Source organism: Strigops habroptila, chromosome 1, assembly GCF_004027225.2.
Source record: "Strigops habroptila isolate Jane chromosome 1, bStrHab1.2.pri, whole genome shotgun sequence".
NCBI classification, from domain to species: Eukaryota; Metazoa; Chordata; class Aves; order Psittaciformes; family Psittacidae; genus Strigops; species Strigops habroptila.
Window position 1 is genome coordinate 86,685,654 of NC_044277.2, and position 24,204 is coordinate 86,709,857.

General features: G+C 41.0%; 2 protein-coding genes across 16 annotated transcripts in view; one reads left to right on the forward strand and one right to left on the reverse strand.

Moving 5' to 3' along the window:
- The window catches only part of LYRM4 (LYR motif containing 4), a 95,716-nt gene extending 73,392 nt beyond the window's left edge, over window positions 1-22,324 (reverse strand). For 6 of the 7 annotated variants that reach the window (XR_003992253.1, XR_004389936.1, XR_004389935.1 and 3 more), the window contains exon 1: window positions 21,971-22,080. Coding sequence is in view for 4 of the 7 variants with exons in the window: in XM_032920065.1 (XP_032775956.1) it covers window positions 21,971-22,056 (86 nt within the window). In the remaining 3 variants the exon portion in view is untranslated. Of the gene's footprint in view, window positions 1-21,970 lie in introns of all 7 variants that reach the window. The other variant, XM_030492068.2, reaches the window with a different exon arrangement.
- Window positions 21,971-24,204, forward strand: part of FARS2 (phenylalanyl-tRNA synthetase 2, mitochondrial) — a 242,457-nt gene continuing 240,223 nt past the window's right edge. For 2 of the 9 annotated variants that reach the window (XM_030492004.1, XM_032920063.1), the window contains exon 1: window positions 22,354-22,708. The gene's annotated coding sequence lies outside the window, so the exon portion shown is untranslated. Of the gene's footprint in view, window positions 22,709-23,123; window positions 23,211-24,204 lie in introns of those variants that run through there. The other 7 variants (XM_030492034.1, XM_032920064.1, XM_030492015.2 and 4 more) reach the window with 7 other exon arrangements.

Genomic DNA, 24,204 nt, shown 5'->3' on the forward strand with positions numbered 1-24,204 from the left:
ACTGGCAGTTTTGGGGGATTGTTTGTTTGTTTAAACACCAGCTTTTTAAATGCAACACTTGCGAGCAGTGTCAATTCAAAACCTCAATACTCTCTACACTTCAAGAGTTTCTGAACCACTTATGTACTAAAAGGTAGTACTAATATTAGGGCATGAACAACTGAGCTCTTCTGGAAGTACAGTAACATGTGTAGCAACATGTAGTAAAGATACAAATGCTACAAAAAGAACTTTTTCACTCAGAGATATAGCTGTCATTGTTTTGAAAGAGCACTACTCCAAAGATCTTTGGGTTGATGAACAGACTGGTCAGCTACTGTAACGGTGTGTATTTTCCATTCAAGAAGCAGAAACGCCAAAACCAATCAAGTACCATTTGAAGGCACAGCTCTGAATGCCACTGGTAGAGAATATATGACTATCTTGACAAAACTTAACCACATTAACCTCAGAGAAGCACTATCTGAAGACAAATGACAGATGACATTACTGGCAAGTGAAATGGTTGCTGTACCTTATGGATGATTATTTATCCAAGCTGGCACAAATGAACTGAGGGCATACAGCACTGCAACAAGTTTAAGCCGGTGTGAGCTAAGGGGAGCTGCTGCAATCTTACCACCCTCTCTGATGGGCACAAACCCTCACTCTGCCTCCTTCAGACCAACACAGCCAGTCTGAGATTTGGCAGGGGTGAGCCTGCCTAACTTGGTAACCTGACAGAAGGCCAACCTACTAAAAGAGTTAACTTCTTTTTTTGTTGAGTTTGGTTGGGTTTTTTTTTTCGCTCTGGATTAGCAAGCTCCACTGGCTCCACATGGGAGCAGATGAGCATTAGCGCTGAGGAGGAGGGAATACTGATTTAGATGAGCAAGTCACATAAACAAAGGGGACTCCTCAGCGAGAAGGTACCAAGCAACCTCTCCAGAGAAAGAGAATGGGAAAGCAATTCTGCATACAGTACACTCAATCAGCTCCTATAAACCTTCAGGTAATTTCCTAGGAAAGCAACAGTATTCATTAAGAAACATCACTGCAAATGAAAACTCAGTGCATTTCACATTCTACTGCTCTTCTCACCATTCTTTGGAAACAGATATTGAAAAATGGCTGAAAGATGCAACTTGGCATTTTCTTTACTTTTTGTCATCCAAATGCACCAAAATTTTAGTAGTGAACACCTTCGATTTTATCTTCTGCAAAGACTTTTTAGCGAGCTAGTGACAGCAGGACCCAAGCAAGAGCGTACGGTTGAGTATATTCATTCCGAGCTCTCTTACACATACACGCTCAAAACACTTCACATGATCCCTACTTCTGTGCATCTGTCACACAATTAGCTCCAAATTAAATCAAAAGAATGCACTCAATGGGTAGTAGACTCAGCGTGATGACCAAAGCCACCACAAGCATGCAAGGTAACAGATGCACATCAGCAGAAAAAAAGATAGACTGGTTGAGGGTTAATGTGAGAACATTATGGCCAGGGCCATAACATTACCACAGACTCAGAGGGAATGGGCACTGTCTTACTAGTGTTAAGAGACAGTAATGCCCTCAAATAATAGTAGCACACACAAAGCTACAGTTGGAAATAGTCCTTTTTCCTAATACTCAGTCATTCACCTCTACCTTCAAAGAGTTCATCTTTTCCTTCCCTGAAGTACAATCAAAAAACCTAGCATGTGAACTCATAAAAATGAAGCCTACAAGAAGGGAAGTCTGAAACGACAGCTGTTAAGGAAAAATGAAATCACAAGAGGTACTTCAGAAAATAATAGCTGCTTGGGGAATTAAATATTTTTATTTAAAAATATTTACTTATGTCATGCCTGACCAGAAAATAAAATAAATAAATAAATTTTTTTTCCTTTCAAGTCTTCATTCTTCTATCTTTGCACTCTGCTAAATTACAGTGTAAGAAAAGAAGCTGAAACACCATGCAGACATACTTGCTTCTAAGTACACAATACTATGCCTTCAAAGTAAACCTGGCCAAGCAATGTTTTTCCAGCACTGCTTTGCATTTACCAATATCAAAACATGCTAAAGATTTAAGTAATCTTTCCAAGACAGCTTTACAGACATGTTGACATCTTGTCTCTGTGATTGTGAACAAATATAATGTATTAATAGATCACATCACAGTTATAGGCAACATACTGCAAAACATAATGGCCGTTATAAATTGCAAGTCACTGAGCACGTACATGAAAATAGAAGAGGAGGATTGTGGAACAGCCTGTGCAACCAAAACAGACAAGAAGGGAGGAGGCCAGCAAGTTAGAATATCCAAGATGTTAAAAAAAAAGTCAAATAAAATGCATTTTTCCTTTTAAGCTTGACATATATTTAATAAATTAAGGCAAGTGATCAGTAGCCAACCTCTAGGAAGCCCACTGTGGTTAATGACTCTGAAATGAAGTATATGATGCTTTTATTTAGGGACACAATGTACAGAAGTGAGATACTGATTTACAATACAGTAACATTATACGAAGTGAGGGATCCTTTTATAAAAGGTCATTGTTTCCTTTCACTAATTTTATTTTCTTACCACTTTTCCCTTCCAATTAACATCTACTAACTTGAGGTAGCAACAGCATGAATGTTCAGAATTTTCCATTATTACTAGCAAAATGTGCACCAGATGAGATTTGCCTAACTGAATTTTCAGAATGACATATCATTAAAAATTATAAAGTTTTTATAATAACGTATCTGCAGAAAATTCATTTTAGCTTAAACTCTTATTAGCATCAGTGAGGTTGTCTCCATGTACAGAATTACTTTAGAGGGAATGATTATATGTGTACACATACCTATTTCCATATATATATATGTATTTACATTCTTTTTTCCTCTATAAGGGTCTCATTAAGACACCAATAAAGATGAAGCAAAAGCTGCATGCAATTAGCGTTTAATACTAAAAAAAGAAACATTTGACAACAGATGTATGTTTAAGATTGACAGGTAAGTACTTCATAGGGAAGTAGTTGTGACTTGTCTAATTAAATACAAGACCAACAGGCGGGGGTAGATGCAGTGTTTTATCAGCAAGGTGTTCCTCAAACTCTATCACTAGACATTTTTTCAGCACTACCACCTCAAGTTACAGCACAGCAATGATGACACCAGCCTGTTTTCTAAAATCAAAGCCTGTTTTCTAAAATCAAAGCACAGCTTATTCCTGGAACCAGGATTAGCTTGGGGGGGGGGGAGAGGGAGGGGGAAGCAGTGTGTAAGCTGGAAGCGGAGGAGAGAAAAGCAAAGAAATATTAAAAATAGACTGTTGGTTAACCAAGTATTATTTTCTTGAATTTTCTAATCAAAGAACAGTCTTGACAAAAAACTTCTAGAATGAAACCTACAAGCCACTACTTGGTTTCTCTGCTAATATACAAAATACGAGTTCCAGTGGAATTGCCAAGAAATACATCCAGAAGAGAAGAGCACTAGAGATACTTTTTGAGAGGATTATCCCAAAAGAACAGAGGAAAAGGATAAAAATTGAACATCAGAAAACACACTTGAGAGCTGGTGACCGTGACCCAGTGTATATGACACATGAGGTATGATCAGATACAAGGATTTGTAACTTATTTCTAAAGCAATTCTTGCTACTTTGAGCCACATATCTAAAAACTTCTAATAAAAACTTCGATCTTCTCAGTGCAAGATGCCCTAGATGAGAAGAGAAAAAGCTGGTTATACGCATGCCTATTTCAACAGTTTCATTTTCTTTTATCAATCTAAAAACTGAAAATGCCTCCCCACATTTATGTATCTATATAGAGAAAGAGACACTTGTGGCTCTTTTTAGGAAAGGAGGACTTTTTTTCTGACTACTCTTTCATCAGTTTGTGCCTGTACCCATTTCAAAGAAGAAAGCATTGATGACCACCCAATCAGAATCAATCACATTGGAAAGCAGCATGGGAGGTCTCTAGTCCCACCTCCTGCTGAAAGGAGTGATGGGATCAGACCAGGCAACCCTCAGGGTTTTGTGCAGTCAGGTTTTGAGAACCAGGACGGTGACTGGACCACCTCTCTGGGAAGCACGCTCAATTACTTGGTTGTCCTTGTGGGTAGAAATCTTTTCCTTAAAGCCAGTCTGAAAACCTCTCTTCCTTCACTTTACATCTGCTGTCTCTTGTTCTGCTGTCAGGCACCTCTGGATACTTTGAGGTACTGGGTGCTACTAGGTTCCCTCAATGTTGTTTCTTCTCCAGGTTGAACCAGCCCAGCTCCCTCAGCCTTTTCTCAGAAGACAAGTGCTTCATCCCCCTTGGTGGTTTCTCCTGAGCTTGCTTCAGGTTATCTATGTCTTTCCTGCACAGGGGAAGTGGTGAGGGCAAGATTGGATACAGCACTCCAGATGTTGTCTAACAAGCATGGAGCAGATGGGGACAATCACTCCCTGCAATCTGGTGGCTGAGCAACTATTGATACATCTCAGGATGCTCTTGGCCTTCACTGCTACCAGGGCACACAGCTGCGTGTCTGCTGGGATCCCTAGCCCCTTTTTGGCAGAGCTGCTCCTTAGCCAGTCAGTCCCCAGCCTGTTCTGTGGCATCTCCTTCCTAGGCATAACTTAATGACTCTATGTCATAAGGTTGCTGTTGGCCTTTTCCTTCAGACTTCTGAGCCCTTGAGCACATTGGATCCCCAATTTGGTGACACCTGCGAACTTAATGAGCAAGCAGTGTTGCTTCCTCTGGGTCAGTAGTAAAGATGTGCTTGATCCTGTTTCCCAGGATCAAGCCCTGAAGACCCATTAACTCCCATCCTCTGAGCCCCAGCATCCAACCAGTTTTTAAAGGCCCATCCAGATCATAACACCTTCGCTTAGATACAAAAATGTTGTGGGAGTCAGTGTAGAAAGCCTCCCTAAAGCAGAGGTAAATAACATCCACTGCTCTCCCCTTGTTCACAAATCCAAGCAATCATGTTAGTCAGGCATGATTTGCCCTCCATTCCCAAACACCACCTTCTTCATGGTCCCAGAATACTGTCAGCACTATTCAGTTATTTTTGCAGTTCTCTGAAACACACATTTTTGTTGCTATACTTCTAAAAATAAAAACAGCTATTGGCTTAATTCTAAGCGTAAAGAATCTCTGCAGAAAGGAGTGCTTTTCAGAAGGCCAGGGTTAGAAGAAAAAAGGAAAGATGTCCAAATGAAAGCATTCTTTTCATCTTAATTGGAGTTGCAACTGCAATGTTATATTGCAGTAGAGGTTAAGAAAGAGGGTTACCAATGAAGGACCCAATCAAGCACGTTGTTCAGTTAACAAGGCACAGGGCAAGTATGTGTTGTAGGAACTAGAACCAGAATTTGCCACAGATGAAAAGTGTCCTGATGGCCTGAAATATCTGATAGCTCTCTGCTAAGCTTTCACTGCCAACTGCTCACCAGGACACGCGGGTTGCCCAGCAGTCCAATAACCAAGTGGAGAATGCCTTGAAACCGCAAGTTCAAATCCTGCTTTTTCTCTTCATTTTGAGGCAGCTATATACCCTTCCATTTGCTGTGCTATTTCTGAACAGTTCTTAAAAAAGGCCTGGCCTGCTGTGAATTGCCATTACAAATCCCATTTTACTTTTATGGAAAGATTAGATTTTTAGACCAACACTGCGGCCAACATCTCTCTCTTCAGCCTGACTAGGGCTTATCTTTCATTCAAGAAGAGAGGTAATTTAGCTCGTGACTTGGATAGCCTGAAGATGGCTAACCGTTTTGCACCTCTTGGTGACTGTAACTGTTCATTTAGAAACACTCTGGGGGCTAAGCAGCCTTGCTAGATGCAAGTATTTCCCACTTGTCAGTGAAAATTATGTGTCTTTGATAAAGAAACAGTGCTTACAGTTTTGTTTTTTTTTTTGTTGTTGGGTTGGTTTTTTGTGGGGTTTTTTGTTGTTGTTGTTGTTTTCTTTAATTAAGCAACAAGGCATAAAGCCTTGGGATATTCTGACTTCTTGGACAGCAGTGGTTGGTCTGCATGATGAGGAGATTTTGATATGACATTTCTGAAGCAGAGCATTGTTTCTGAATCTAGACATGTAGATTTAGTAAATATCTAGTTCCAGTACCCATACTATTTTAATACGGAAATGATAAAAATGCCAATTCTTTAGAAAAGGGGTTGAGTATCAGAAATATGTTGATGGCACGCTGGTTTAAAATAACAACTGAAATACTCTGATTTACAAAAGACTTTAAGAAACAGTTCTCTGAAGGTTATCTGAGGTGAAGCTTTGTTGGTCATTTTGACAGACTACTAATTTTGAGCCTACAAAACAGACTTCTAGCAAAGTTCTGTGTCACAAAAGCACTTGTTGGATTCTAGCAATAAAGATGATTAGCTTTGCCTCTTGATTTTTGCTTGAGTAAACCAGCACTTTTTGAGAAAGAATTTAAGCATCATAGATCTAAAATGAATCAAGTAAGAGATATTACTAGAATCTAGTAAAAGAAACTGAAATCATATAAGATCCAGTCATCCCATGACAAAGACAACAATAAACCATAGATATAATTCATTAAACAATCCATATTAAGTAACAGACCACATATTCTACCTGCTTATAGACAACACATTAGAAGTTACAGGATTTGGAATACTGGAGTTATTCTCAAAACTTTATTCTCTCATCTATTTCTATCACCTTTACAGCTTATCCAAAAAGCTTTTTTTCTTGTAACTCAGCCAGTAGTGACAAACCTCCCCCACTGGACCTCCCATCACCATATGGCTCGATGACCTTCCCTCATTTACAGCAAAGCACTGCATGTTTAGTTTAGCAAATCTGCAACATCAATTTTGACAACAATGATGGATATTTGAAATTACAATGTAATACTTAGCATAGAAAATTCTAATATATGCAAAGCTTATTAGTCAAATGTAGAGCCTAAAAAAAAACCAATTTAGAATGCATAAAAAAATCACGGTCCCACTTTGCACGTACAGAGTACTGCATAAAATTTTTAGACATTTTAGACTGTAAATTACTGCCTTTGGACAATAGATAAAATATTTCAGGAAGCTTAGATACAGACTACTGTGATTATGTTGTCAGAGGCTTAGAAGAAAAAAATGCAGATAGTTTTGTACACTATGAATACTACCTAAGGCACAGAAAGACAAGTGAACTAGATCTTTCCTTCTGTATGTTTTCTATTTAATTTGTTATGGGATATGGAAGTTGTCACAAGCTTTACATATGATAAGAGTAGCACAAAAGAAAGGGAGGCTGAAAACTGCAGCCTCGTCCAAGAATGGAAAAGTAACCCAGGAATGCAATGGGTACAAACTCTGGGTGCCACTTCATCCCCATGGGAAATCAGATGTGGCTTCTCACATGATAACAGAGTAGAAGGAACCATGGCTGAACAGAGGCAAGGTTTGAAGGAAAAAGAATATTCAGCTTGGCAAAGCTGGGTAAGTAGTTCATTCACAGACCATGACAGAGACAGATTTGAGGTTTTGAGGCTGGCACAGTTGATATTCACCCACATAAATTACATTGCATCTCTATGCACCAGTCATAATGTGCCAGAACTATCCACCAAGGCTTTCAGCACTGTATGGCTCTCCACTCCTTGTACCTCTCAGGTGCTATCAGCACAAGTAAGCATTGAAAAAAGCCAGATCCTGCGCAGGCCAGTTATGGAACTATATGCCCACAACTATCAATCTTTGGAGGATGATAATGATCAGCTAAGACACACCTGAGATCTCTGCTAGCTCCAGTAAAAGAGATGCAGCTTCTCAGGACCTGTATATCCTACATATCTTTCTAGAGCCCATAACTGACATATGACTCAAAGTAATACTAAATCCCAAGTGAAGTAATACAACAGTCTTAAAAGCTAATTCATATAAAAGGGGGGGGGAAAAAGAGGTTACACCCATTTTCCTATTATTTTTCTACTGTTACTCTGAAAAGCAATGTAGGATGGATGATTGCTCTGCCAACTATGAAGCCAAGAGCATCTACTAGCCCACGTTTCTTTTGAGCAACGTATGGTCTTCACCTCTAAAATTGTGGTGCATACATCCTACTCCCCAAACTGTAGATCCCAGCATACAACGCAATACTTTAATCTGAGCAGACAACATATAATTTAATATCAGACAAAAAAAATAGATTAAATTTAAAATTTAAGCTATGCTGGCCCACTGGACATAAGCCATTCAATTAACCTACTGACAGATCTTGTGTGCACTGAAGCAGTTTAACCACTATAACAGAAAGGGAGATCAGAAATATTCAGGGAGAGATCAATTTTCTTTCTCCGAGATGAGAAACATCGACAAAGTATTGTCTTTCAACCTAGTCAAGCCTAAGTATGTTAAATTCAGATGTTGAAAATGTAAAGGTGAAGATAAAGCTAAGATCAGTAATTTTTAGAGTTTTCCAGTCAACCTCTTAAGACTTTCTCTCAGAGGCACATACTACGAAAACAAAAATCCCTTCATTCTGTTTCTGTAAAACATGTCTATATATATTCTATTGAACAACAGTAAGTTCAGACTGGTACATTTATATAATCACAAAAGGCACCGTATTTCAAGCCGAAAATGTTATAAACACACCACCCCCCCGCCCAGATACTACTTAGTAGCTAATTAAAAGTCCCAAGAAAGTATTCACTCATGAGCGGTGACAAAAAGGACTTTTGTCCTTTATCTGCAAGTAAGCAAAAACCCCCACACAGCAAACACCAACTCCTTTCCCTCCCATATGCACATGGCTGTGAGGAGTTCTCACATAACAATTACTCTAAATGTGGAACTAACATGTGGCTTAAAACGCAGTGACTCAGATGAGTACTGGCTGAGGTTACCGCATGAGATATTAGGAGAGGAAAAGAGATATGAAGGGTGCTCTATTTATCATAACAATGTTCTCAGTCTAACATGTTATGACTAGGGCAGATTATCTTCCCTTTGACATGCAACATGACCTTCCATTCCCTAGGGTAGCAGCAAAGGTTTCCAATCTCAGAATAAATTACTTACAGAAGCTGCAGAAGCAGCAGGTCCCTAGCTAATAGTAGCAATAACTTGTACTGATGGAGAATTTCTCCTTCAAGGACTGCAACAAACTGTTGGGAAACAGAACCCCACAATCAAGCCTCAAAAGCCATATAGCTTAGTAAGCACTGCCACTAGTTCAGAGAATGAGTTCTGTATCAGTATATTAGTATACTTATTTGCTCAACACTGCATCACTGTAGCTGGTAGGATCATATTCATCCTATGTTTCCATTGCTTTTGGAGGTGATTGTGAAGGTGCCAGTACTAGTGCGATAAATATTCATCTTCATATCAGCAAAATCTGCAGCAATTTTTGTTATAGATTACAAACAGAAAACAATTAAAAAATATAGTAAAAAATGTGCTCAGTAGCTCTGCAAACCTGGAAACTTACTTAAAGATCTACACAAAAGATACTTATTCTTACTGTTTTGTAAACAAAACACTTCAACATTTATTTACATCTTGTAAATTAGTCAGATGAGAGAAAAAAGCATTATGAGACATCTAGTTTACTTTGAACAGTAACAAAACTACTCAAATCAATAAATGTTCCCCCTTCAAAACCAGTTTACATACGAAGACCATTAATTTGAAAATCTATTTGCTAATTTGTTGGACTAAAAAAAAATCACTATGATATTTTTGATGAGTTGAAGACATATTCTGGAACTTCGAAGCAGGTTAATTTCAAGGCAACACAACACACTTTATTTCACATCCAGAACACAATTCAAGCTATAAATCTCTAGGACACACTGCAGCTTGTACTATGTCTTAAGCACTTCATTTGAGCTGTATTGACTTTAAAACATTTTCTTGAGAAGGAAGGAGCCTGATGTTATTTAAATAAAAAAGATTGATTAGAAGGGGAGGCACATTTTGATGAATGGTTGAATTGTTTCACAAAGGATTCCATTACCGATTAAATCCAAAACTTCACAAAATGTGATGGCTTGTACCTACCTATCCCCTTCCACTCTCAGTTCCCCTGTTCTTAACTGTGATTAACAATGCAAATAAATAACCGCATCTGAACCCCCCTCCCCATCTATTTAACTCTTTCACTCTTATGCTAACATAGTGTGCAGAAAAGTATTTAACGTTCACTGAACATGTAACCATCAACAGTGGCTATCCACAAGATAAACTGATTTTCTCCAACACCAAGGTTCTGAGGAAACCTGTATCCACATTTCTCCTGCTTATGCAAATGATGAACAGATGTTTACATCTGCCTGTGACTGCAAATGAGGATTGTGACAACCTGTATGTTTGTTGGAGAAATAAATAATTCCATTAAATAAATACTACCATGCAAAAATACCATGTATCCTGTAAGCAAATGCTAGTTAGCAGAAATCACGTGCTGTGCAAGAGAAAGATAGAGACAACTCCGTAAAGACTGACCTCGTGGGATACACTAAATTATTCTCATAGACATTTAAAGTCACAGAACCAAGCTCAGTTACATAACCTTCAATACCATGATGGATTAGTTATTATTGCCAATGTATCAGAACTGATTATAGTTTCAGAGGAAGATTGTCTTTTTTTAAAAAAAACACATACTTTCTCTGGCAGCTGAAATAAGACAATCTTACTTTTATACAAGCTAACGATTTACAAACAGGTCTTTAGTGGTTCCAGACTATAATATGCTAGTCAGGCAGACTCAGAAGGACTGTCATCTGACAATAAAGTTTGTGGAGAATGCAACTGTCTCACAAGACATTTTGAATCTCATGCTGATCTGATGTAAAATGTTCATGAAGCTGTATTTATTTAAATACTAGTTTCTTGCAAAGTATATAAAAAAACCCCATGTAGTAAATTATGTCAACTTATAAATCAGCATTTTCTAAATTTAAGTTACATATCTTTTGATCTAAATGCTATTGGATTTAAGGGAGGGTAGAGGGGAAGGCCCTGCAATTCAATAGAGATTCATTTGTAATGAAACTTGTACTACGATATTAATTGTTCAGTTGCGCATTCTGCTCTGAGAAAACCTTATAATTTTATATGGAGATTAGATGAAAAGGAGTAGAACAGAATGAAAAGTACAAAAAACGAAAGGGAAAAGGCCATTTTCAATAATGCTATCCTAGCCAGAATATTGAGTCAATGAATTGTGGCATCTTCATTCTTAAGAACGAACTATAATATTAGCAAGAATCACCAAAAATAATCCTTGCTGAGGAGCATCCTCTGTACTGAGTTCTGTGCAAAAAAATCACAGAACAGGTGGCCCAAATATTCACACATGCAAGAAAACAAGAAAGTTTTATTTTCATGCCCATCTTTCTTGGAAAAGCAGACAACCATGTACAATCTAGTACAATGTACTTTCTTTGTCAGCAAACCCAAAAAACTGTGGGAAGAGCTCTATCAAAGAGGTAGTCCAGGGCGCATTTTTGCTATCTGTTGCTGCCATAAGTGGTTCTCAATATTGCCTGATTGACTGCAGTTTCTTCTTTTTGCAAAATTACTTTGATTTTTTATTTTTAAATCCAGAATGCTGGTCATCTTCAGAATACTTGAAATACTAGCTGTGTCTATGTCTTGAATAAGTGTTGATGTTACAAGGTCAGCATCTTTTCATCATAGACAGCATACAGATGAATCCAGTGAGTAACTAAATGTTATCACAGAATCATAGACTGGTTTGGGTTGGAAGGGACCTTAAAGATCATGTAGTTCCAAACCCCGTGCCATGGGCAGGGACACCTTCCACTAGACCAGGTTATGTTAGTTAAAGCCACATCCAAGAGTAAGGAAAGGAGGCGAACTAGGAAACAATTACACCATTATAAAGTGTTTATCATTTACCAGAAATCACATGCATATGCCTATTGAAATGAATCACTGCTAGAGGCAGTATTTTTTCTATTACTCTCATTAGTTCATAAACAAATTTTACTGGTAATTAAATCTTACATAAAAAGAAAAATGTCCCTGTTCTACTGTGCTACATGAAGACCGCAAATAACATCTTTGGTAACAACCACATGATATTTACTCAATTTGGGTGCCTTTACTAAAATAACAAAGTCCATTAATCAGGCTTTTAAGGAAGCCCCCACTCACTCACTTCCAACTATAAAAATCCAATTTTTCCAGAACTCCATATGCCAGGTATGTATTCCAGACTTTCCCTCCAAGTTATTACTATTCAAAACTGTCCTCCGCCAAGAAAAGGAAGTCAATAAAATTACATCAAAATCAGTGTGTAGTTATCCTATTGTTTAGAAAGAGCAAAATTTTACAAGGGTAAAGTGAATGCATTTGGAAAATGACAATCACTGTTGCACCTCTGAATCCAAGAAAGCAACTCCTTATGAACAACAGAACTTTGATGGAATGATTCTCAGTTAGGAAATGTTACTATCAAAAAAATCACAACATTTGTCAAAATGGTTCCCATTTGGTTTAAAATTTCTTTTCAGATGGTATCTAATGGTTATGTTTTGACATTTTTTGAACAGAAAGCTTTAGTTGTCTTTCCAAAATATTTTATGTATAGAATACTGAAGTCAAATGGAAGTACTTCCATACTGTCACTCCCAAAGTCTGACATTCCAAAATCATGTTCCTATGCCTCTAGATTTTCCCCAAAAGTGCATGCATTTCCATGTTTTACTACAATTCAGAGTGTAATCATCTTGATGCTTTCCACAGTTCTCATCCTAATCAGCAGATTGAACACCATCCAGAGCTCTTGTGCATTCAGATTGAACTCCAATACCTCTATTCAAGCATAAATTATTCTGATAGAATAGGCAATACATGATTGGTGACATCCAACATGGCTTCACTGAGGGCAAATTGTGCCTGACAAATCTGGTATCCTTCTACTACAGGGTTACAGTGTTGGTGGATAAGGGAAGAGTGACTGACCCCATCTACCCGGACTTGTGCAAAACATTTGACACTGACCCACGCAATATCCTTGCCTCTAAACTGGAGAGACATGGATTTGATAGATGGAATGCTCAGTGGATAAGGAATTGGCTGGATGGTTGCACTCAAAGAGTTGTGGTCAAAAGCTTCATGTCCAAGTGGAGACCAGTGATGAGTGGCATCCCTCAGGAGTTGGTATTGGGACTGGTGCTGCTCAACATCTTTGTCAGTTACACGGACAGTGGGATTGAGCGCGCCCTTAGCAAGTTTGCCAACAACACTAAGCTGTGTGGTGAGGTCAACACACTGGAGGGAACAGATGTCATCCAGAGGGGCCTTGGCAGGCTGGAGAGGTGGGCCCATGCAAAACTCATGAAGTTCAACAAGGCCAAGTGCAAGGTCATGCACCAAGGTTACGGCAATCCCAAGCACAGCTACAGGTTGAGCAGAGAACAGACTGAGAGCACCCGTGAAAATGACTTTGGGGTTTTGGCTGATTAAAAGCTCCCGACACAAGGGGGGCATGGAGCTGTTGAAGCAAGTCCAGAGGAGAGCCACGAAGATGCCAAGAGGGCTGGAGCACCTCTCCTATGGAGACAGGCAGAGAGACTTGGGGTGGTTCAGCCTGGAGAAGAGAAGGCTTCAGGGAGACCATCCAGCAGCCTTTTAGTACCTAAAGTGGGCCTACAAGAAAGCTGGAGAGGAACTTTTTACAAGGGCATGTAATGAATAGGACAAGGCTTTAAACTGAAAGAGCGTAGATTTAGATTAGATATAAGAGGTTCTCCACTGTGAGGGTGGTGAGGCACTGGAACAGGCTGCCCTGAGAAGCTGTGGCGGCCCCATCCCTGGCAGTGTGTCCTGGGTTCAGCTATAGCAGTCATTTTTCTCCTTCTTAGTAGCTGGTGCAGTGCTGTGTTTTTTAACTTTTAGCCTGGGAACAACACTGATAACGCTGATGTTTTTAGTTGTTGCTAAGTAATGTTTATTCCAACCAAGGACTTTCTCAGTCTCATGCTTTGCCAGGGAGGAGGGGAAGCCGGGAGGAAGCAGAGACAGGACACCTGACACAAACTGGCCAAAGGTGTATTCCATACCACAGCACATCATGACCAGTGTATAAACCGGGGGGAGTTACCCGGAAGGCCCAGATCACTGCTCGGGTCGGGCTGGGTATCGGTCAGCGGGTGGTGAGCAATTGTATCCTCTCCCCTTGTTATTTCACTAATCATTATTATCATTGGTGGTAGCAGTAGTGGTTCTGTATTATACCTTAGTTGCGGGACTGCTCTTATCTCAACCCGTGGGAGTTACATTCTTCCGATTCTCCTCCCCATCCCTCTGGGAGCAGGGGGAGGAAGAAGGGGGGGAGTGAGCGAGCGGCTGTGTGGTTCTGAGTTACCGGCTGGGCTCAAACCATGACACAGTGTTCAAGGCCAGGCTGGATGGGGCTTTAAGCAACCTCATCTAGTGGACGGTGTCTCTGCCTGTGGCAGGGGGTTGGAATTGGAAATCTTTTAAGGTCCCTTCCAACCCAAAGCATTCTATAATTCTGTGCATAAAAGACCATAAAATAACATAATAGCAAAATATCTTCATGGTATATGTCACTGGTATGGCCAAAAGTTATCTCCCCAAAGGATGAGGTATTAATAAGGCCAACCACAAATCTGTGTGAATGCTTTACAAAACTGATCGGCAAAGGTGCAGTGCTTGTTTGCCCATGATTTGAGGTCATGTAGCTGCCAGACCAAAACAAGTGTCTATAACAGTGTAGAATGGAAACCACCCTGCACCCCAGGCTCAGGAACACCACAGCTGCTTGAAGCCCTGCCTTTTTTATACTTTTCAAGTAGATTAGAGATAGACATTTACTCATATGGGAAATTAACTCAAAACCTCCTAAAGTTTATCATCACTCAGAACACAAGCGGCAATTACACAGAGAGAAGGAAAAATACGTTATCTGCTTTCTTTGCACAGCCGAGGAAAAAAATGGATATCATATGGATATCGTAAAGCTACAGTTCAGTCACCTTACTCCTACAAATAAGTCAAACAGCTGTGCTGGACAGAACCGACGATTTCATTTTTTCATGCGTTTCTTATCTCAAGCTATGAGCTACCACTTTGGACAGAGCACAGTACTTTCTATAACATGGCATGCCTTTGTTTCCTCACTGTTTTGGATTTTTTTTTTTTCTTTTTAAATCACCATTTAGTCTTACTTTTCCTTCCTAGCACACAGAAACATACCAAAAACTGACTGTGCTGGCAGATCTTGTCAATCATAAACTTCATTAGGAGAGCCAGTAAGAAAAAGGCTTATTCAGCTTGGATAACTATCACATGTAAAATTGTAACGTGGTTGTTAAATCACCTAAGTGATACAAGTGCAAAAAGAACCAGTGACCAGATTCTACATACCAGGACTAAATGCAAAGTATTAAAGTGACCAAATAAGGTATGTTGGGAGGAAGAGAAAGAAACCCAGTTTTGAAAAGGTGTTGGGTTTTTTTCCTAAATTTTACTTGGTTACTTGGTGTGAATTATGTGGTTGAAAGTTGTTAGCAGAATCTTAACAGCTTTATGCCTCCTTGAAGAATAGGTCATTAATGCAAGTACAGGTCAACTCAACCTATACTTGTGCAAAATTCCAGGCGTGAACGTTCTGAAGTGGTGCCTGTGTGTATCTGTCTATTCACGCAGCCTGCTCCTTCCACGGTTTGAGGAACCAGTGACACAGGTGCCATGCAGAAGCAGACACAGCTGAATAACCCGAATTGCTACAGCAGTAACAATGTAATCCCAGATATCATCTTTCCTACTGTTACAGCAGTAGAAGGCACCTTCTGAGCATCTCCCCTCCTTTGCATGGGCTCATTTAGCATGGCCAGAAGCCTTTGCTGAAATCCAAGAGCATAAACCTCACAGACCATGAGCAACCCCCCTAAAGCCTGACAAGCTGACCTACTTGATCAGCTCTTAGCAGCCTTTTCTGCTAAAGGAACGGACTATAGACTAAACTGATAAGCAAAGCAACATGAGAAAAGTTAGTCTATTAAATGAACAATACGAAACACATAAGGACAATGATTTTACCTCATATAACCACTTGAACAAGTTTCTACATAAGGTACACTCCAAGAGGAACCACAAAGGTTCCGTATATTGAATTAAGTTGCAACATATAAGAAAGCTTCCAGGTCCTGTACATAAGAACAGAATCAAGGAACAATTGCAACATACTAATAGTGCAGTCATGTTCCACCAAAAGTCCATTTCATTCCAAGGGACACATGGTATTAAGGGGCTAGATGCAGCATTTGTGCCAGCTGCCAAGGAAGAAAAATGGCTGCATTCATTCTCAAATTAGTAACAGCTCTCAAACAACTCCAACACTACAGACAGCAATAAAATGAGCTTGTAAGAACAACAAACGGCTGGAAGATAAAAACAAAGACAGCAGAAAGCTGATTTTTCATGTTGCTTCTTAATAAAATAAAAACTAAAATAAAATTAAAAAAAAAAAAGAAAAAAGAATTCCATCTGGGAAATAAGAGCATGAACACATTCAGATTTTTTAAAATACCTTATTTTAGAGTTATATTCAAAGAGCATCCTATAGCAGTTTCACATCTTTTCCCAGAGCACAATATCTGAGAATCTTGCCATTAGGCACGCAAAAAAACAACAAAACATATGCCAATATACCGCTCTGTTCCAGCTTCTCACCTTAGCCTAAGATGATGATCACACTCACTATTTGATCAAGACTTAAATTTGGGTAGCAGTTAGCAAGAAGTCTCAAAATGGAAAACACTGACAGTAGTGGAACAGCAACAGAAACAATGAGAAATGGTGCACTGCTAAACCAGACCCCTTGTCCAAAATGGTTGTTTATTTTTGTGTTTAATCAGGAGTAACTATCTACCTTTGCGTAACAGCAGCTGGCATCTAACATAGTTCCTTTTTCCATTTTCCTGTTTCTAAAAAGCAGACTAAATCTTGCATACACAGCCATAATCAGCTGAAATACTTTCTTTAACACAGATCAGCTTATTTACGTATATCAGTAAGAGTGAGCACATCTACACGTAAGGAATCCATGCCAAATTTAGTAACCCTGATGATGGAAAAAAACTTTTTCCAGGCTTATGGGAGTAACAACTCATTGCCACAAAGAAAAAAAAAAATAAATCTCAAGCATTTAGTTATTAGCATTGTTTTTTACTCTGATTTCATGCACACAGAAGACCTCAAATTGTAGAAATGCAAGTTCTGTTAAAACTTTGCCTCAAACTTTTACATTAAATTCAGATATTAAGCTTAGTGCCAAAACACAACAATCACAAACCTTCCCCCCACCCCCCAAAAGAACAGTTTTAATGCTAAAAGACTGAACACACTCTAAGAACATGCTCTGCCCTGTATAGCAGAATCCCTGAATTTTCATTTCCCAAACTTCATTCAGAACGAAAAAGCAACATTTACCACAAGCACCTTGAGATTTTTAAAACAAAGATTTTCTACACATAGATAAAATCTTTCAAAGACTAAATCAAAATCCATATGAAGTTCAACAAAGACAAGAACAAGATCCTGCACCTGGGAGGACATAAACAAGGAGCTCAGCGCAGGCTAGGATCTGTGTGGCTGGGGAGCAGCCTTGCCAAAAGAGACCTGGGGGGCCTGGTGGACAAGCAGCTGAAAATGAGTCAGCAGCGTGCCACTGCAGCAATGAAGGTAAATCAGATCCTGGGCTGCATTGGCAGGGCCATTACTAACAGAGATGTGATCACCCCACCGCACCTGGATTGCTGAGTTCTGGTCCACATAATTCAAGAAAGATGTGGACACACTGGAGGTCCAAAGGAGGTCCACAAAAATGATCTAAGGGCTTGAGAACCTGCCCTATGAATAAAGACTGAAGGAGTTAGGTCTTTTCTAAGTGGAGAAAAGGAGGTTTGGAGATGGGGGGGGAGCAGGAACCTCATCATTGCTTCCCAGTAATTAAAAGGCAGCCACAAAGAGCATGAAGGGTCTCTCTTCACAAGGAGCCACATGGATAAGACAAGGGCAATGAGTACAAGTTGCACTAGGAGAGGTTTCATCTGGGCATAAGAAAAATTTTTCTCTGTGAGAACAATCAATCACTAGAACAACCTCCTCAGGGACATGGGGGATATGGTAGAGTCCTGATCACTGGAGGTTTTCAAGATGCAACTGGACAGGGTCCTAGATAATCTCACCCATCCTCCTTTTCCCACAAAAGGCTGGACAAGATGAACTTTGGAGGGCCCTTCCAACCTGGGCTGTTCTAAAGCTCTATGTTCTATGACTCCCTAAAATCACATCAACAACTATGTTACTCAAAGCAGGAAAAGCAACTGGCACTGAAATAAAACAATTATTTACTTTGCTCAGGTCTGTTCTTAGGTTAGCAGAGATTTGCAAAAATGAGATTTACCAGTTTTAAAATCTTGAAGGACATGTCTCAGATGAAACTGCATGCATTCAATTAACTCAGTTCCAATACAAAACCTGTTTTGACATATTTCCTTCCCTGGTTTTTCTATATTCTAGGTAGTTTTACTAATTAATCAAATAATATTGCACATTCTAATAGAAAAATAAAATTCCACTAAAATGCAATTTGCACAGACAAGAAAAGATATATAGAATCATAGAATAGTTAGGGTTGGAAAAGACCTTAAGATCATCTAGTTCCAACCCCTATATAGTGGATATATATATATGATTTATAGTTCTATAAACAAAAACACAACATCCACCAGTTAACAGAGTACATAATGGGTATGTGGAATAAATATAAAATAAATCGAGATACCTTTTAAAACCATAAAAATTATTTTCAGAAAAATTCCAGAGAGATTTACCACATCTGACATTGCTCATAACTACAGGATCAAAGAATTGGAGAGGAGATCAGCCAGAAGCATGTCATACCACATTTCCCAGAACTTAACTAGCCACTGTCAGTTTCTTTCTAGGCCAAGGCAGGCTGGGAACCTGACAATCATAGTAATGTTATTTTTTATATCCAGAATCTCTGGAGCTTATCAAAGTCAACCTCCTACTTGAAGTAGGCCTAACCATAGGTCAGCCATGGTGCTGTCTGGTTAAACCTGTCATGAAACCATCAAAAATGGAGATGTCAAAAATCTCTCTGGGTGACCTGCTCCAGTTCTGTGCTACTCTTCAAAAAAAACCCTCTCTGACTACATTGCCACATTTTGACCACCGAGCTTCAGTCATGTTAAGCAAACAAGAAACTTGTAAATTCAGATTACCATCATTTGCAACCAGATGTTTTAACAGCTTTCACAAGTTTATAAATTCTTTTGTTTTCTGTATCAAAAAAAATACACAACATAAAGCCATTATTTAAATAACAAAGGATATTCTATTTAGAAACTATCCCTTGATTCAATTTAGGTTAGAGTGTAATCCAACACTTAAAACACCAGAGGATCTACTTTTTGTCAACCAAGCAGAAGAAAGCAGTACACTCTAAGAACCACCTTTTGGACTTAAAACCTAACATCTTCCCTCTTTGCATATTGCTTTTCCTCCAGTACATATCACTCTTCCTTCCTCAGTCTGCATGCGTAATAGGGCGGAAGGGCAGACATGAAGTTACTTACAGTCTACTAAATTCTCCCTCCCTGCTGTTAAAACCTGGCCCACACATCTGAGCCTCCAAACACTCCATAACATTTACTGCAGGACTTTAGCGATGCCCATGAGTGTTGTTATTCTGAAGGCTGTCAGTAGTAACCTCAGTTACTTTAAGAAATTAACTTTATTCTTCATAGTTACAGCATTGAAAGTTCTTTTGGATGGTAAAAATAAATACTAGGTACTTCCAGATGATATATAGGTTGTATTTACTAGGAAAGTCACAAAACAAAAAGATCGATTTTTCCATCACAATCTATATGTACACATTTAAGAGAAAATGCACAGCAAGCAAATAAGGGCACAGCAACCATCTGATCATACTCCAGACGCACACATATAAATACGCACTGCTTGCAATAATAAAATATCCTGAAATTCTTTAACTAAAATCACGAATCAATAAGATTAATCTTCAAAACATTCTACTTTGCCACAAGTTGGTTCTTTACAAAAGCATTAGGTTTACTCCAGGGTATTATCATATCATATTAGAGCAGCCCTAAGGACACGCTTATCTTGGCATAGAAGCAGTTGGCGAACTGTCAATTTTAGCTATGGGTGTGGCACAAACACTAAGGCAGAACTGTTGTTGTGGTCCCAGCAGATCTCTACATTTAATAGCTGCTGATCACTTCTTGCTAGAAATTGCTATTGCTTTCAGTGCACACAAACGTATAATGTGTATACACAGCAAGGCTTTATACAGTTGCTGATTTTATAATATTTAATGACAGGCTTAAAAACTCCATTAAGGGAAAACTTGCACTATCATACAGTGTCAAAAAAATTAGATATCCAAAGTAAACACCTGTCTTATGATTTCTATCCTTTAAAATTTGCTAGCATAAAAACACTAGAAGAAACAGAACAAAAATTTTTACACTGTGTTAAGCAGAAAACTCATTGATGCACCTATTATTGTGTGATAGCCTTGCCTTTGAGCTGCATGCCAAAATTTCCATACAGCCAAGACCCCTGAGGCATATACTTTATTTTGGGGGGAGCTGGGAGGGAGGCTGGTATGTTCTATCAAGATATGACAACAGTTTCCCCAAGTCCCCTGAGCTCCACTGTGAAGGGGCTGGGCAGAGTGGGGGTCCACATATGGTCTGTGAGGCTGGTGCCACCACTGTGAGGTAGTGCTGCATTGCTTCCTCCCACTGCTGTGGACTCAGCTTCCTCTCTGATCACTCCCCAGCAAAAACTCATTGCTGCAAACACACTGTAGCCCAGACAGGAGCTACATTCAGCTGACCACCAACTGCACATCTCAGGCCTCAAGCCATCCCCACTACATACAATCCTCTCTTTGTTAGCCAGAATAACAGCAAAGATCAGGGGGTTGCCCTGATAGTATGGGAATATGATGCACACATGTGCTGCTGCATGGAGTTAGGAATGAAGGTTTATTAGCTCCAACTAAGTTTCAGTCCCCCAGCCTTTCTTCTCATGGCATTACCTCACACAAGGTCTGGGGAATACTTACGCCTTGAAGAGCGCAGAGCTCACCACAGTTATGCAAGTTCAAAGGCTTCTGTATCCAATTCTTGCCAGGCTGGAGATGAATCACAGTAAAGGTAGCTCACATGTCTCTGCCTGTGGTCTAACTGAGCAGTGAAGTGAATAAACTACCAGTGGGTAATGCTATTTTGCCAGTGCTGGTGGGCAGCACCCCCTGCAAATACAGCAGATACCTAACGGAGACCAGGTCTATGCCTGTAGCATGCAGGCAGGCATACCCTTTGCCAAAAATAGTTTCGTGTCTTTCACCAACAGCCAGGAAGGCAGCCAGCCAGTGTGGCATCCTGTGTGGTGGGACAAGTGAACCCTGCTTCCTCATCACACACAGCACATGATGCCAGGGTTTGGTTGGGAACCCAACCTCCGCCAGCACAAGCGGGGCTGCAACCTGGCTCCGTCTCTCCGCTGCCAGAAAGGCAGCATTCAGACCGGGCACGAACTTTTTCAGCCTGAAACAATCCCGGTCTTGTCCCTTCCCCCTCCAACAGGGACGGCCTATAACCCGGTGTTTTTGAGGCAGCCCGGGGCTAGGCACAGGAACCAGGGTCTGACCCTTCCCTGAGCCCCGGAGTAGGGACCAGGCCCCAGCCCGGGCAGGCTGCCGCGGCCGGGCCCGCTCTCGCTCCTGCCCCCAGGGCACAGCTCCACGGGGAGGTCACGGCTCACCCTGTGCCCGCTAAAACCGAGCCCCTCACGCCCAGCCCCAAGCGACGCCGGCATTCCCCGCCCCGGTTACCCCCACGCCTTCACGGGGAGAAGCGGGACCGTCCGCGCCCGGGCCGGGAGCGCACCTGTAGTTGTAGCTGCTGAAGCGCTGGCTCTCCCGCAGCAGGGCCCGGTACAACCGCAGCACCTGGGCCCGGCTGGACGCTGCCATATTGCCGACACCACGCGGGTCCTCCTGCGGCGAGGCCCCTTTCCCCGCCCGTAGCGCCCGAGGCCGCGCCGGCCTCCGGAGCCGCCTCCCGGCACCCGCGCCGGCTTCTCTGTGCGCCTCCGCGGCGGGCAGGCAGGGGCGGGGGCAGCCGCGGCGGCAGGAGCGGGAGTGCACGGAGTGGCGGTGAGTGGCGGAGAGGGGAGAAGCACCGAACGAGGCTCGGCCTGGGCCCAGCGAAAGGCCCAGGGCGGGGCCGGGCCGAGCCGAGCGAGGCCGCAGCCTGAGCGCCGCAGGGGGGGAAAACTCCTCCCCGGCTGAGGCGGCTCTGCAGGACGGCGGGCGGCCTTTCTGCGCCTTGGGCTCGGTGCCGGTCCTGCCGGCTGAGCCCTGTCCGGCGCTGCCGGGCCTACCTGCCTTCAGGTCTGCCACGGGGTTACTGCTTAAGCTCGGTTTACCTTGAAGCGCCACCACCACTTCCCCGCGGGGGATTCTGTCGGGCTCGGTCGGTAGGGCTGCGAATGGCCCGAGGGCTGGCAAGGCAGGAAGGCCCGAGAGATAACGGGAGGAAAAGCACCCTTGAAATAAACTACCCGGCGGTAGCAGCCTAATTGTGTGCACCCGTACTCGCCTTATTGGTGTCTTGCATGAGGAGGTGGGTGCTGGCGAGGTGGGGTTGATGTAGGGCCTGGAAACGAGCAACAGATGGTGTGTGTTTGGCAATTGCATCGAAATCGCTGAGTCTGCAAGGAATGTTCACCTGCGCTAGGGCGCCAGGGCTTGGTGTGCTAGAACGGTGTGTGAGTTGTGCCTCTCTCAGTATCCTGGTTTAAGTTGGATTTTCTTATTTAAGCTAACTTGACCTGTGTAGTTACAGTTCAGGTACTGGTTGTCATGAGCGTCTGAAGGTTGACAAGGATTTCCTGCCCCTGGACTTTTATTTTCAATAGGAAATAGTTAGTTTTAAAATTTAGTGTTTTTCCCCAGCCCTGAGAAATTACCATATGGGTTTTACCAGTGCCCTCCTCTAAGTTTCCCTATTTGTGCAAGTGTTTAGAAGCTGGATAACTGTGTTTAGAAGCTGGATAACTGTGTTGAACTTTGGGTGAATTTCACACACAGACCCATGTGTCTTGAAACTGCCCTTGAAGAAGGAGGTACCTGGGCAAGAATCAGCATACACAGTGCCTATGCATCATACAGGGCACAGAACAGCAGGCTACCTGAACCATTTAAAAACTAAGTTCTGCCTGTCTGTTTGCTAAATCTTTGTATTTTATTCTTCTTTGCTGTGAGGCTGGGGCGCTTTTTCTACTTAATCACTTCTTTTATTGGTTATACCAGAGGTATTCTGATCCTTTTGTTGCTGGAAACAGCATGCACCTAGCATCCTCTTCTGCTGAAAGTTTTGCTACTACAGAATAAACTTGTTTTTGCAACTTACAGGTATGATGCCCCAGCTGTATTTAATATGGATTTTTAAATATTAACAATAATATGACTTATTTACAATCATTACAGGGTTACTACTTTCTCCACGGTATGTTTTTTGTATAGTAGATATTTATACGCATTGTGTAGTAGATATTTGTATACATTCTACGTGTGTCTGGCGAAAGTGTGTCAGTTGCTGCTACTAGTGAGACTCATATATGACTGTATATGTACTTTGAGTATTATTTGTGTTAGCTGTACATCTGATGCAATTTACAGTTGTAAATAGTTGTAAATATTTACTATGTAGATAGTAGAGATATGCATGGATTTCTCTCAAATTCATCTTTATTGGTATGCTATGTTTTAGCAGCCTTGTTAGGCTTCTGGAAGTGGAGATTTTCCATACATGGCAAATTTCTTAGGTATTCTCTTCATCAAAACCAAAATGAGAAATGGTAGAGGAAATGTTGCATTTTTGAAGAAAAATGTAACCGACTGAGATATTGATAAGCACCAGGCTTTTGAGGCCTTCCCTTGTAAGTTACAAAGCAATGTGGTTTGGGCTAGCTTTTGGCATTCAGGAAACCCAAACAGAAAAATATAAATCAAGCATGCTCGTTAGTTGCCTGTGGGACCAGCCAAATTCTCATTGTAGGCCAAGCCATGTTGCTGACACATGTTACTATGCTAGAAGTGGAGTCTCTTAGAGGTGCT